The sequence below is a fragment of the Thermobia domestica genome, chromosome 7, assembly GCF_964235325.1.
Source record: "Thermobia domestica chromosome 7, izTheDome1.hap1.1, whole genome shotgun sequence".
Lineage (NCBI taxonomy): Eukaryota > Metazoa > Arthropoda > Insecta > Zygentoma > Lepismatidae > Thermobia > Thermobia domestica.
In genome coordinates, this window is record NC_137460.1 from 120818192 (window position 1) to 120833249 (window position 15058).

Below are 15058 nucleotides of genomic sequence, written 5' to 3' on the forward strand. Positions count from 1 at the left end.
CGTCCCTCACTCACAGTTATCTTTGGTTATACTATAATAAACAGATCATACTATTTTACTTCAAGGATTTTCATATCTCCATAGAATTGAAAGAGCACAATAATGTAATAAATTGTTGTCGTTTTATATATATAATAGAAATGAAATACCCACTGTCGTTAAAAAAAAAAAAAAAAAAAAAAAAACTTACTCGATTGTTTTTCTATTCAGGGCTGACGTTTAATTGGTATTTCAAAATTATTTAATACGTTTTTAGTACGCCTTATAATTTAAAAATTTCAATGTGCATAATTTAGGAATCAGAAGCCTAAATATCATTATTTTACACGCTTATATAGCATGTTAAGATCTACCATAATACCAAGTTTGATCCCGATCGGATTAGTTCCGTTGATGTTTTCGAAAATATGACTCCAAATTTGACCGCCGATAACTTGGAAGCCGAAAACCTACAGAACCTAATGTTTCACTCTTCTATATAGCAGATCAAGATCTATAACTATGCCAAATTTAATCCCGAGTCGGATAATTTCGGTTGAATTCGTACGGCATACAAATAGTGCCCTTAATTTTTATTCAAAGTTGGCACGTTTACGGCCAAATTACATGAAAGATGATAACACTGTATTCTTATTATAGACGGTACAATTAAAGATTAAGTATAAACAATGCCAAATTTTCACCCTTTATGATGCAATAACTTCTTATCCAGTAACGGTAGGTGAAAATGGATTGCACCACTTCCTTGTGTTTCTCTGAGATCGAGCTAGTGTCAAATGATACCCCACATTCCCCCCTTCCCATTTAAAAATCCAAAGTTGGATCCAAGATGTCAGCTTCCAAGATACCCGCCATGGGAACCATGTCGTGGAATATGGTCCATTACCCACCCTAACAACATTTACACCATGAACCACCATGAACAACGTATACCCAACAAGTGTGAACGCGAAGACGTTCATGTGCTACAGGGATGTTAACCGACTTATGCCTCACCGTATTAACAGATGTTCTACTTGCAATAGAAATAAAATATAGTCTGAGAACCAAATATATATATATATATATATATATATATATATATATATATATATATATATATATATAGAGAGAGAGAGAGAGAGAGAGAGAGAGAGAGAGAGAGAGAGAGAGAGAGAGAGAGAGAGAGGGGACCTAAAAACAATATAATGAGAAAATGAGAGAAAAGTGAAAGAGGAAAACACCAGCTTGGAGATGACAAAAAATGGAACCTGTAAGAGCAATATTTGAATATTTAAGGATATGATTAACGCATGTTCATAATACTTTTTCATTTACTGAGTCTAATATTGAATATACTACTAAATATATTGTTTCGATATACCTTGATACCTTTCTCAGCAGCTTTAGGCAAACCACAAGCAACTCATTTAGAAATTTATCTTGCACTATTTCATGCGCACAGTAAACAATGATGAAGTAAAAAGTGAAAATTGTTAATATGATAATATAATCTTTTCGCATTAGAATTCTCTTATTTTGGAGGTCTTACTTCTGTGAAAAACTTGTGCAGAGGATTTTTATTAAGACTTATAATTTCGTGCTAGTCTGTAGAAACCTTGCTTACTTTCAACAGATACTAATATACTCTTATACTCTGTGAAGATGCTATTATACTCTTAAATTTACGACAGAAGTGGCTAACGCATCAACCGGCACGTCGTAAGAGGTAGCTTACGGTAGTCTATTCTTGAACTAGTGGGTTAATCCCGTTAAATATAACAAGTATAATGCGCAATACTTAATTTGTACAGCTTTAAATAAGAACTTCGATACTTAGCAATTATTTTAGAGCTGTTTTGAGTAATAAAATATTTTAACTTTGATTTTCTATTCATAATAGTCGTAGCAAAGTCTCACTCATTTTCCAAATAAGGAAATAAATAATTAAAATTAAAATTGATAAAATTAAAATTTAAAAACATTTCTTAGAAACAAAATTTCCTACACATTTAGAGAAAAAATATTTTTGCATTGTAGCAGTTAGTTTTGTAAGGTAACTAATTGCTCTTTATGTCAATACTGTGAATCTCTGAGATTCCTCAATATACATTGTTGTTATGGAGTGCTGGTAGGGGGAGGGAAGAAAGTGAGAAGGCAGTACTTAAAACAACTGTAGTCCTCCATCTTACTCGTAGCATAGATGTGGTCCTCGGGTTAATTATAATTGTACAATCACAACACTGCTTTACATTGAGATAAGTAGACCGCTCATGATTTCTGAGAATGAAAAGTTGTTCTCAAACCTAAAAATGGCACCATTAATCCATGGTTTAACGTTAATCGTTATTTGTACGCTAAACGTTGATGATTACAAATTTCCTTAACTAGCCAAGCAAATTTAAGTAGATGCAACAAATAAAAGAGTATATACAAATGGATTCTAAACAACGTGATGCAAACATTGTGGAAAGTAGAAAGAGAGAGAGAGAGAGAGAGAGAAAGAGACAAAAAGGAATTAAAATAGCTGTACTGTTGAAGATCGGCAATACTTCAGAAAGAGTTATAGCATTGAAGATTAAATTTTTAATATGAATCTCAATTACTTTTTATTGTTAATGATAAAACAAAGAATACAGTTGACACATGCGTATTTAACATGTATACTGAGATGATGCAATTATTATTCACTATTTTGCACTATTCCCTTAAGATTTTTAAATAAATTTTGTCAAATTACGTCATTTATTAGAAAAAAATTCCAGTTAATACTATTGTTAATAATGTGCGTCTATAGATCAATTGTCTATTTCACTATCTCATAAACACATTAAATATACAGGATTATTCAGAAACGGATGAACCGATTTCGAAGCTCTATTTCGCAATCCTCAAGTATTAGTACGGAATGAATCATTTTGACTATTTGGAAGATAAGATTTCTAAGTTTTGAATATTTGCCAGCAGGGAGCTCTGTCGTGATCTGCTGTGAGTTCTCTCGAACCTTAGTTGTTTAGTAGTACATGATGAATGACTGAAAACTCAGTCGAGAAAGAAAGCAAAATACTTGTAGGTTTATCAGAAATGAGTGAGAACCGATGTAGGTTTATTGAAAGCTGATTTACGAATTACTGTCACTTTTAACTACACTTGCAGAGAATTTGTAGATAATGTAAAGATAAGTCCCAAAGTTTAGGCTGTTGCCAAAGATGCAAATAAATACAGTTTCAAATAGAAGCCTTTGTACTCCCTATCATTATGGTTTATAATTTAAGTTTAAGCATTTTTTATTTATTTACAATGGCCGTAAGGCCTGTACAAGGTGTTCTTATTTTTACCAAAAAAAAAAAAAAAGTTAGCAGTCCAAGTGGATGTATAACTTCAGCATCAACTTAGTAAATCAACATTCGCTGTAACATTTTTGTTTTGTTGTTTTCAATACAAAATATTTTAGCTCTATGTTAGAGATTAATACTTTTTTTGTCTTTCTTTTTGTACTGTTGATGATTCTTAAAGGAGGTGATTCTTAATAAGAAACGCTTACTTCATGTCAACCAACCTGCAAATGATAAATATTTTAGATTTAGTTTTCTAACCATAACAATATACACTGAACTAAATTAACGAAAATTTGCTATAAATATTCTCTCAATGTATTACATTATGGGAAAACATTTAGAATAGAATTTAAGTATGTATAATTAACGTTATCAGTAACCATTGAAATGAAGGGAATATCAACGCCTTACCTTGAGTACCATTAATTTCATCGTTTGTCATCAACGCTAGATTCTTTCCGTTTTTACATGCAACTACCATCTTGTCATTATGGTCACCATATTCCCCACTTGAAAGCTCTATCACTGAAAGCAATAAATAATTTGCTCTTAGCTTATTTTATATATATATCTGCGTAGTACCAAGTATATATATATGCAGTGCATCAAATATAATTGAGTTTGCTTAAAAAAGCAACTTCAGGAGTTTCGACCGCGAGAAGATTACAAAGAACCTTTAGAGTTCACAATCATATTCCTTGGAGAAGTTCCAGAAAGAGGTATACATTAAAGTTCCAGGGGGAGTGCATCGAACCCGATGGATGGCAAAGGCAATTTACTCGCTAACGATATACTTATTTACAGATCAGTTCAAACTTTCCAAACAAAAAGAAATAGGAATTCGCAACATTTATTCATTCGTTGCGAAAGTTTATGTTAACAGCTGGCTTCAAGCACCATCTGCTTGTACTGGCTCCAGAAATGACTTGCAACTTTTGAGAAATTTAAAGGAATATGAAGGTGTCAATGAGGAAATTTCAAAATGTGTAATGAAAAAGTTTCTCCGCCATTTGTGGTACATATCAGAAGAGCTTATTGCGCTTGCTTTTTTTGATGACGATGTTCCTCAGAAACTAAAATGAAAATGTTAGATGGTTTAAAAATGAAGATCATGACGAACCATTGAAACGGGCCCAAATTGATCCTGATGTCATTCTTACAAAGGACTTGCAAGATTTTGTATCCAGTAACACCAAGAGGTTTTTCAAAATCCTGGATCAGAATTTTTGCAAACAGATGTAACTGCCTTGAAAGACAACGAATCCTACAAGAAAAGCAAGGCAATAGCTAGTTCACTTAAAGATATTAATGACGTACCTGAACGTGGGGTTGCACTGGTGGAAGAGTACAGCAAACTTCATATAAAAGATGAAGAACAAAAGCAGTATTTACTCTTGTCAGTTAAGCAATTTAGAAGCAAGTATTCAGACTCGAAGACATCAACTTTGACGTCTTATGAGAAAGTGAAAATTGATAGCGTATTTTATTAACATTTTTTAAAAATTCTTGTTATATAGTAGCAATGTATTTACATGTTTATTAAATATAACTTCTTTTGTAACTAAATTTTATTACTAATTCATTCCTATTTTTTTAATGAAAACTTTACAAGGTGGTAGCGACCCCTAAAAATTAATTTTAAAAAAATACAGTAACTTTTTTATATGATAGATCAAAATGCCAGGGTGCTCCAAAGAATATTGGGAAAACAATTTTTTCCACTTATTTAAGGACCACCCTAAATATATATATATGAGATGCATATGGAGATGCATATATATCAAAGACGACCGTCGTGGATTAGGCGTGAATATTTCGCACAGGTCGAACAACAAGCGATTTTCTCCGTAAGTATCCGTGGCATCCACTGTGCTCACACTTCGTAGTACCCCAGTTCCCTAGCAACTGTTTGTGCTGTTCCATACCTCATATTTAGTTTCATGGCTACCGCTCAAATACTCACAGGTTTGTTACTGCGAATATACTCATTCACAACAGTAAGGTTGTGATCTGTGGTAATAGCATGCACTCATTCCCGATGAGAAAGATCGCTTGTTGTTATTCGATCTGTGCGCAACATTCATGTCCGAACCATGACGGTCGTCTTCGATTCACATGCATCTCCAAAGAAGTCTTTTATTCAACGGAACACTTCAGTCAGTTGGCATCTCTTTGCACTCAGAAACTGGATACCTGCTCACTGATCCGACCTGGATGGACTTGGGATCATGAATGTCATAGTTCAAACTTTATTTCGGCGAAGACAGGAAAGATTTCACAATGATTGCTATACTAATGCTACAAGTATACATGCCACTCCATATCATTAAATACAATCCTAAGTCATAAACTGTTCCCATCGTGGGTCGAACGAGTTTTATTTGATCATCCCTGATACATTTACACACTTCGTCAATATGAACTCATTGCAGATTGCAAATCTATGTGTTACAATATACAATCGCTGGGTGCAGAAAGTTGTTGCAGTAAAGAAGGGTATTAGTATTTTTCAATATAACTTATAAGACAAGGGTTAAAATGTAAATTTTAAACAATTTCACGATTACTACAAGACTACTTACAGAAGTCAGCTGGATTGTGATATGGCGGACATTCCAGTCCTATCGATGACTTAACGAACGGTAGCAAGTCAGGAATTGATCCTTGGTAAATGCATTTACCATCCGCTAGCGTATACAAGTGATCGAACATCTCGAACAGTCGAGCGCTCGGTTGATGTATTGTACAAATAATTGTCCTTCCACCTCCTGCTAGAAACTTGAGCAACTCTATACACTGCGAGCATGAAGAACTGTCTAACCCCCTATAAAACAAAAAGTCGATTAGAGTCTATTAAAGTTATCTTTAAAGTAGAAGAAAATAAAGTAAAAAGGACAAACTAACAACAATTCAATGCACGAAGACAATATGTCACATCTCGCTCCGAACTTAAATAAATAACTAAATAAGATACCATAAATATCTCCTATTTTTTAAGTTTTTTTTTTTAATTTGAACAATTCAATAATTTAACTAAGAACAATTAAAATTATTATCTTACTCTATGATAATTTGTACAAAAAATCCAACAATGTTTTGTTAACTGGTACGATTTTTGCTTAATTAACAAATTGACTTTGGCTAAGAAACAATATTTGTTCGTTTGGAAAATATTGTTTGTTACCACGATTTGCCATGGAAACTATTATAACAGGAAAACATTTTAATCACGATAAGAAACATGAGTTTTATTCTTTAAAAATGGGACAAAGTGCTTTAAAAATAGAATTATTATTATTTTTTTGGAATGGAACTTAGATTTTGTCACATCAGGTAAATGTATCGATATTCATAGAAACAAAATAGCAACTAAAGTTATAGCAAAAAATGATCAAAAAAAATATAGAAATTTCCTCATATGATAGAATTTACTTCTGTAAGTTAAAGAAAGGTTCATCTCATGCATTTCATCAACTGAAAATAATTATTGAAAAATCTAAATTGCATTATATACTATAAATTTCAAACTGGACAGGAGAAGAAATAAGATATTCACTTATGGGTTGGGTACCACCTTACAGGATAGTATCTTATGCCTTTAAACCAGCCCGAAATTGTTTCTGGAAGATATTTGACTTCGTTCGACATTCCAGATAGTTGAACAACCAAACATTCAACTTAAAGCAAACAACAGTCATGCAGTTGAATTTCAATAACCTAACATCAGTCTTAACAGTCGAATGCAAATCTCCAGCGTTGGACCATGAAAGAATTGGCTAGACGGAATGAACTTATTCTCCATTTGGAGCATCAGATGGAACCGAACATAATCGGCCTAATCAAAAGCAGAAGTCTGAAGCTGCTCAGGTCACATAAGTGCAAATCTTGTAGAACATATTCTATTTTTCACGGAGATGATCCGGCTGTTGGTAAGCAATATTTTCGATGTAAAGGCTTTAATCAACTGTCTCACGCTTGCCCATCTCGCATATCATTTTTTTCAGATATCACAATTATCAAAGAGACGACCAACCAACTGCGCACAAAAGTACTGTTAGAAATCTTGTTTTGTCTGTAAGTTAACTATTGATGAACGCACAAAATTACAGGATAATGAAGTACATAAGAAGCAATTGTTATTACTTCAGTGCCAGGATAAAAAGTCAAACTCGAAACAAGGTGAATAAGCGGTAACGTAAGCCCATCAACCAGTTATACCTAATGAAGAAGGCAATTTCTCTAGCGCGTAACAGTTTAGGCGTAAACAGTATCGGCAACCGAGCATTACAAGGCAATTTTAATCCCTTGGGATGTCAGAAGATGTCCCGAAACATCAAGCTACCACATCACACAATATGACCACTACTCGACAGAGTCCGAGCCAAACCGGAAGCTTCATAGAAACTAGAAAGGGGCTCAATTTCAATCCTGCCAATCTCACGTTACAGTGGAGGTCCACATGTATTGCTGGATTCATTGGCACAAGCAAATCGAAGGGAGGTGGGTTCCTGTACTCCGGTAGCATTATCTTTCCTCATTTATCCTATACAAAAGAATTGGTATATCTGAGAAGGATTTAATTGCGTCTCCCACAGGATGAAAATTCAGATACATAATTTTTAGAGGAAGCTGAACAATCATCCCGCCCACACTGTAACAAAAAAAGGATTTTAAAAAAGTAAAGAAAATTCTTACGTGGTTGGTTCGTCCAAAAACATGATTGGCGGATTGTTAATGAGTTCTAAGGCAATTGAGAGACGCTTCTTCTGCCCTCCAGACAATCTTCCACTTCTCGTATTCACAGTCTTCTCTAGCCCAAGCGTTTCTAAAATTTCGTCAATCTGAAACACCAAGTTACTATTACTACTTATACTACAAATTGGTAATCTATAAATATTTTATGTATGCATTGTTATGTTTGTTATTTAAAATTATCTCTGGAAAACTTATTGTTTTTTTTCTTTTTTCGTTCTTTCTGCTTACATATTTGTAATACTCAGCGTTCCAACCAATATTCTAAGGTTTGATTGTAGTATTTGACCTTTAAATTATAGCACAATATTGTGACAGAAAAAAATGAACATCTTGTTCGAAGCAGTTTTTGGTAATGATAATAACTATAATAAAAATACTATATTTTTATTTTTGCACAGAGTCATTGAACTAACTGGTTCATACTAGCTTTGCTATCTTAAATAACTACTAGAAATACAAATCGCTGAGGAAAGCAACGTTTATTTGAAAAAAAAATAAATAAATGTGTAACAGTTTCGCCAACTAACTAAACATATTGGCTTCATCAGACATTATAACCCATGAAGCCAATATGTTCAGTTAGTTGGTGAAACTGTTACACATTTATTTATTTTCTTTTAAATAAACGTTGTTTTCCTCAGCGATTTGTATTTCTAGTAGAATCCTTTAGTTGTTTCAGAACAAGTTATGCAATTAATACTAAACTTAACTATCAAGTTCAATAATTTTTTTATCAAAATATTTATTTATAAAAAATCGGTGTTTATGTTACAAATCATTTGCATTCATTTCCGTTCACTTTTAACGGTGGAAATGAAACTATCTTATCGATCCACAATCGCATAATGTGTGTATTTCCGACCTGTGCATTTGGAATAATTAGTGTTTAATGCTTCATTATTATTACACTATTAAATACAAGGATCTTATAAAATAGAGGATCTGTCCTTGCAACAAAATCTTGAAGCCATACGTCCCAGTTTCACCACCCCTACTCTGCCCACTCCGCCCAATAGGATCGCAATGTTTTGAGCCATCAATCATGGCGGAAACGAAAGTAGCCAATCAGACGATGGCAGAAATGAGAGTAATCCAATCAGACGTGCCGTGCTAGGTTGTTTTTTGGCTTCAGCGATTTAATAGGATGAAGATGAAGTAGAGATTACAAAATGTTTTTAATACAGCTGTAATTATAACTCACCATAATTTGTTTTTCTTTCATACTCTTGGTAGATTCTAATTTCAGGTTAGCTGCAGCCATCATAGCTTCTTTCACTGTTAACAAATGTCTAACTTCATCGTCTTGCATTATATAGCATGATTGTTTCTTGAACTTCTCCAGATCCCTGTTTTTACCATTTACTAGTATAGATCCAGCTGTCCCTTGAACCCTGGAAAAAGAAACGTTATTTCATATTTACAGTTTCTATTTATGTATTTGTTTACAAGAGTTGACAAAATAATTTAAGTTCTGAATAAATATTGTTCTGTGAATCAGCTAAGAAGAAAAGGAATAACTTGCATTCTTTAGATATGAACCACCATGTAATTAAATATGTAATATAGAAATGATTTTTCTCACTATGTAATTGTATTCCTTTATAGAGGCTCTAGTAATACCGAAGAAAATAATTGTGGAAATTTCTTAATTAGTATATACTGTACTTGTTTACTTACTTACCATAACAACAAATACTAGTAGTATTAGTAGTACTATTAATAGTAATATTTATTTCTTGTGTTAAGATCAGCAATCAGCGAAATAACAAAATTTATCAATATCAGATATTAATACACTCGGTCTGAATACGCTTATTCTAGCTGTGGAATTACGTACAACTTAAATGAAGAGAAAATATGACGAAAAGCGAACATGTAATATTACTAGTGTGTGTGTGTGTGTGCTACTTTTGGTAATATATTATTACTTTCTTTAGACACATTTATATACACCAGACACATCAGATAATATGTCTGATTCCTGACGGAAGCTCATGGGGCTCGGATCTTTCGTTAAGCTGTACGTCCATGTCTCACATAGTCTTGGTGCTGAAAGGGATGCTAAACCCCAATCTAATCTACCAATCTGATGAAGACAATGATATCTTATCGAAACTACAACACATATTAGTAATATTAAGTATTTACTTTAGTAGAATTTTGTTTTTATTTAAATTAGTATATTCAAAATTTTTAAACAGTAAAAAATGTTTGTTTACTTAAATATACAAAAATATGTATATTTATCGTAACATTATTTTTATTAATATTCTTGAGATTTAATTTTTCCAAGCGATCTACTTAAAATAGATTTAAATTAAAAAAAAAAAAAGACTCGGAGACCACGAAACTTCGTTATATACATACACACAGAGAACCGCGAATCTGTAAGTGTAATTCTAATTATAATGATTCTTTCTATTTTCTCGTTAGATTTATTGTTGTCTTTCTCTCTCTCTCTCTTCGTGAACATAAGTGAACAAATTTGGGTTCACTTTAGAATTTACGTTTTATGGACTGTTGACTAGGACGTATAGTCGCGTTCTCCTCTTCGATATAGGAGACCCAGATTCAATTCCTAGTAGGGCCTATATAGCAGTGCATGCTACACTAAATCGTAAGGAAACATCTTAATTAGATCGGATTTGCATGATGACAAACTCCAAAGAATGATTATAAGGCTGGCCGCATATTGAGCACAGGACAAGACAGCTAAACTGAGCTAGAGAGAGGCAGAAGAGAATGCGGAGACAGAAATGAAATGAAATGAAATCTTTAAGTTTTACGTCCCCAGGTTATGTCGGTTAGGCTAAAGGAGACGGTGATGATGAGAGATAAGTGAAATGGTGGAATGAAGAAAGTGGGAGGAAACGGGAGAACCCCGAGAAAACCCACGAGCACAGTATTTGAATGCGGAGACAGAAGCCTGAGGACATTGACCGAGTGTCTCAATCACAACGTTGGGAAGGCGTTCCATTGATCACAGTTTTCTACCTGTACAGTGCCTCGGTTTGACTGTCCTGTCCTCTGGTCAATATGAGTCTAGCCTAAATTAAATTTATCGTAATTAAAGAGCAATGCCATGTCTGGAATTGAATATTCACGCTTGAGTAATGGAGATCAACCGTCAAATTTTCCAATGTTGCTACGACGACTATGTGAGGAGAGAGAATTGGAAACACGGAAGTAAGAGGAAGAAGGGAGGACCCGCGGTGAGATGAAAAGAGAGATACGAGATGATTTGAGGAAGAGGGGATGGAAAACAGAGGATGACTACGATATAAGAGAGTAAAGGAAAAGAAAGAGTAAATATAGGAATGCCGACAGCAATACAAACATTGAGAATGGCGGACACAAAGAAGAAGCTGTAGAGCTGTTATCATTTCGGCTATTTCCGGTTCGGTCTGAGTCACACAGTATATACCCTACCAGACTGAGCCCGAGACCTAAACAAAATCCATGACCCAGGTGACGCGGTGAAACGTGCCCTAATTGAATGCATAATATGATTAATGTGTAATTTAAGACTATCCACCTAACAAACCTTGGATTTCCTATGATTCTGTTACACAATATAAGTTTGCTCAAATAGTTTTATATAAAGCACTGATATTCAAAAGGTTGTCCGCAACTATGTTTCATCCGGTCTACAAATAAACGTGAATAATGTGTGATTTGTTCTTTCTAAGAGAACATACATGAAGAGTGCAGTTAGCATACCTGAATCGAGATTTGACTTTTAAGTGTCAAAATATTTTCTAAACTTAATTTTCTAAATATCTTTTTGTTTTTCGAAACAAATTAATAAATAATCAATGACAAACGAACACCAAACGATTGGCTTGGGTTTTGAATAGAAATTTGAAATTTGAAAGACCAGGGTGGATTTAATCACATCAAAACTTTACTTCTTAAATATCTTTTTGAAATGCCTATCGAAACAAACTGGGCAGTGTTCGGAGTGGACAAAAAGCAGAGGCGGTATGTTTTATTACGATTTTGACTCAACATCTAAGTGTTGAATTAATGATGGTATGTTGCTTAAAAGATTGGATTTTTATTTCCATAATGACTCAAAACCATGAGAGAAATTTTCGTAGTTACGGGTGGGGCATGGAGAGGATTTGGTCGTGTCCCCACTTTCTGTGATTAATTTTTAAAAAAAGTCCTCTTATGTTATATTATAAAGAATTATACACGAAAATGCTCTAAAACCATTTTTTATATTAAGTTTTAAACAATTTCCAGCGGATAAACTCGCGGACTCTCCACTTGATCGAGATATTCCATACCCCCGGAAGGTTGTTATCCAATTATTAGAAAAACGCAAAAAATACGTTTTAATGAAAGTATATAAACTTCATCAATTTATATTCTTGACACACCACAGAATAACCCAACACTTAAGCAAAATAAGATTTTTTTTTTTTTTTGATTGCATAAACTAACTTTTTTTCTCGCAAATATCGGGCTCAGGTAGACACAAAAGAAGTCCTGATGAACTCATAACGATACTTTCCGATTTCAGTTGAAACGAGTCGCCTCAATATACTGCCTGTTGTTTTGATGGGTCCATGGCTTATTTGTTTCTGTCATGTGACGATTAGCTGCAACCAACAAAACCAACACGAGTTCTTGCGTAGGAGCAAAGGGTGAACTTCTTTGTAGACACCTCATTTTAAAAACAAAACATAGGAAAAATATAACAAAAATGCTGTTGTTGTCAACTTTATTGCTATACAATAAAATCTTTGGCGTACAAAGCAATTCGTCAATTACTATGTATAAAAATGGATTTATTAAAGGTATAGATATTAGCATCCATTTTCCAGTGACGGCATGTCTTGATCAGTGAAAAACCAGAGGCGGTATGGCATACTACCGCATACCGTCTCACTTCGACCACTGAAACTGGGTAATGTTTAAAGCAATTAACAACAAACGAAAAACAAGCGATTGGCTTAAGTTTTGAATCAAAATTTGAAAGTGAGAGTCAGTGTGAAGATGGCCTCCCTAACTCAGTTTTATAAGTATATATTTCCTTGTTTTTCCATGAAACTATTTTTTTTTCTTCAAAACAATCAATAAGAAACGAAGAAACACCGATTGATCTTGGTTTTGAATCAAAATTTGAAAGAGGGTGGGCAACTTTACACACGTAATATCGTATATAATTTACAGGAATTCACCTCATCTTCATCAAATTTTTCATAGAGGCAGAGCTTGACTTGCGTAGCACATTTTTTTTTTTTTTTTTTTGCGCATCTTAGGCTTTCAAATTATTGGCAATTATGGTTGGGGATTGAAATTACTGAAATTTTGAAAGAAAAAAATCTCTAATTGCTATTTAGAACAAGAATTCCGGTTCCAAATACATGGAGCAAATCTGTTAAGCGTTAATTTGAGGTCGTTAAAGTTAAGTGACTTTACTATGTTTTTATAAGAAATATTTACTAAAATAAAAAAGAAAACGATTGTTTTTCAGCAGACGGCATACTAATTATTTATTTATGTATTTATTGAACAAATTCCCAGATACAGCATAACTTTGCATGAGGAAATGTGAAAATGTTAACAAACAGGGGAGAAACAACAACAAATGTCAACAAATAGTGAAAAAGTAATATTATTTCGCCAAAAGTCATTTAATTGCTCTATCAAACACCGGGTAGCTAAATATATATAAAATTAAATTTCAGGTCAGAATTTCTGCCTACTCCTGGGATATGGATATCTTAAGAGTTCCTCCTTAGGTAATATTGTGGGAACACAAAAGTGTACTATAGCAATAAAGAAATTCAGAAGAGAATCAAGTCTATGGAGATGTGTAAGTGCTGCCATGGCCCATGCGGGAGAGCAGTATTCAATCTTGGTCGCTATTAGAGTTTTATAAAAAGTTGCTAATGATGAAACAGTGCGTAAATCGATAAAGAAGCCCCAACATGTGCATTTGAGTGATATCACCTTTCCAACTCTGTAATTAGGTCAGGGGCGCACCCACGAGGGGGAGGGGTCTATCAGATACGTTCTCTCCAAAAAACTTCCTAACTCATGGTCAATGGGTCATTTGTATACTTTCTCAATAAAACATACTTGTTTAACAGGGAGATGATTAATGTAGCATGAAAATTCAATTTTACACTCCATCTATGCACCTTCTGTTACAGAAACAAAAACAGAAACAATCATTTATTTATCGAAAATATAGATGGAAGTATTTTATAATGACTTACCGTCTTTTCAGGTGTAGAATAATACCCGTTCAATACTACATAGACGTAGTAGCATGTAGTATTGGACCCTCGTTCCCCCTCAATGCTTGGACCTCTCCCAACAAACATTTCTGGGTGAGCGCCTGTACTATTGTGCTGCCAAAATGTCTTGAGCCATGGCAAAAATGCGAACTAAAGCTCACACCCTCACACACCCACGCGTTGAGCCAATAAGGGTTCAGCTTTTGCTAAGCGAGAGAAAGCGAGTGGAATTCCTTCAGCCGATAGCAGCGCTTGCAAAGGAAGACTAGAGATCAAGTCAATGAAGTGTATCTATAGGCATTACCATTCTGCATACGGTGATTTTTATTTCTCTCCCTTATCCGATAGCAAGCATTTTTCTTCTTCTTTTAGATTTTTTTTCTGTGAAGTCACGTAAGCTGTCAATTTGGAACTCTTTTTAATGTTATTTAAGAAAATGGAGAGCAATGAACTGATATGGTTACAACATTTAGTGGCAGATGTACCACAATTTGGGTATGATAATAAGAAGCTACTAAAGAAAGAAAATGACGTAACAAACAACAAAAGTACTCGAACCTTTGTTAAACAAAAGCGAGACACTTGCACTTGCTACTTTGGAAATTTGATAACGAGGAAATAAGTAGAAATCATACTGTACAATTATCTTTCCAGTAGCCAACCTTTCCTGAAAGGGAAACCGCATACTGTTACGTAAGGTTTTAAAAAGAAGGACATAATTTAAACGAGTAA

The 15058-nt window shown here is 33.9% G+C and overlaps 1 protein-coding gene across 1 annotated transcript in view; it reads right to left on the bottom strand.

Moving 5' to 3' along the window:
- Positions 1 to 15058, bottom strand: part of LOC145690373 (ATP-binding cassette sub-family G member 1-like) — a 225736-nt gene that overhangs the window by 20392 nt on the left and 190286 nt on the right. The window contains exons 3-6 of the mRNA XM_081765200.1: positions 9274 to 9463; positions 8013 to 8158; positions 5900 to 6141; positions 3729 to 3842 (exon numbers count right to left, since the gene is read on the bottom strand). Coding sequence (XP_081621326.1) covers positions 3729 to 3842; positions 5900 to 6141; positions 8013 to 8158; positions 9274 to 9463 — 692 coding nt within the window. The remainder of the gene's footprint in view (positions 1 to 3728; positions 3843 to 5899; positions 6142 to 8012; positions 8159 to 9273; positions 9464 to 15058) is intronic.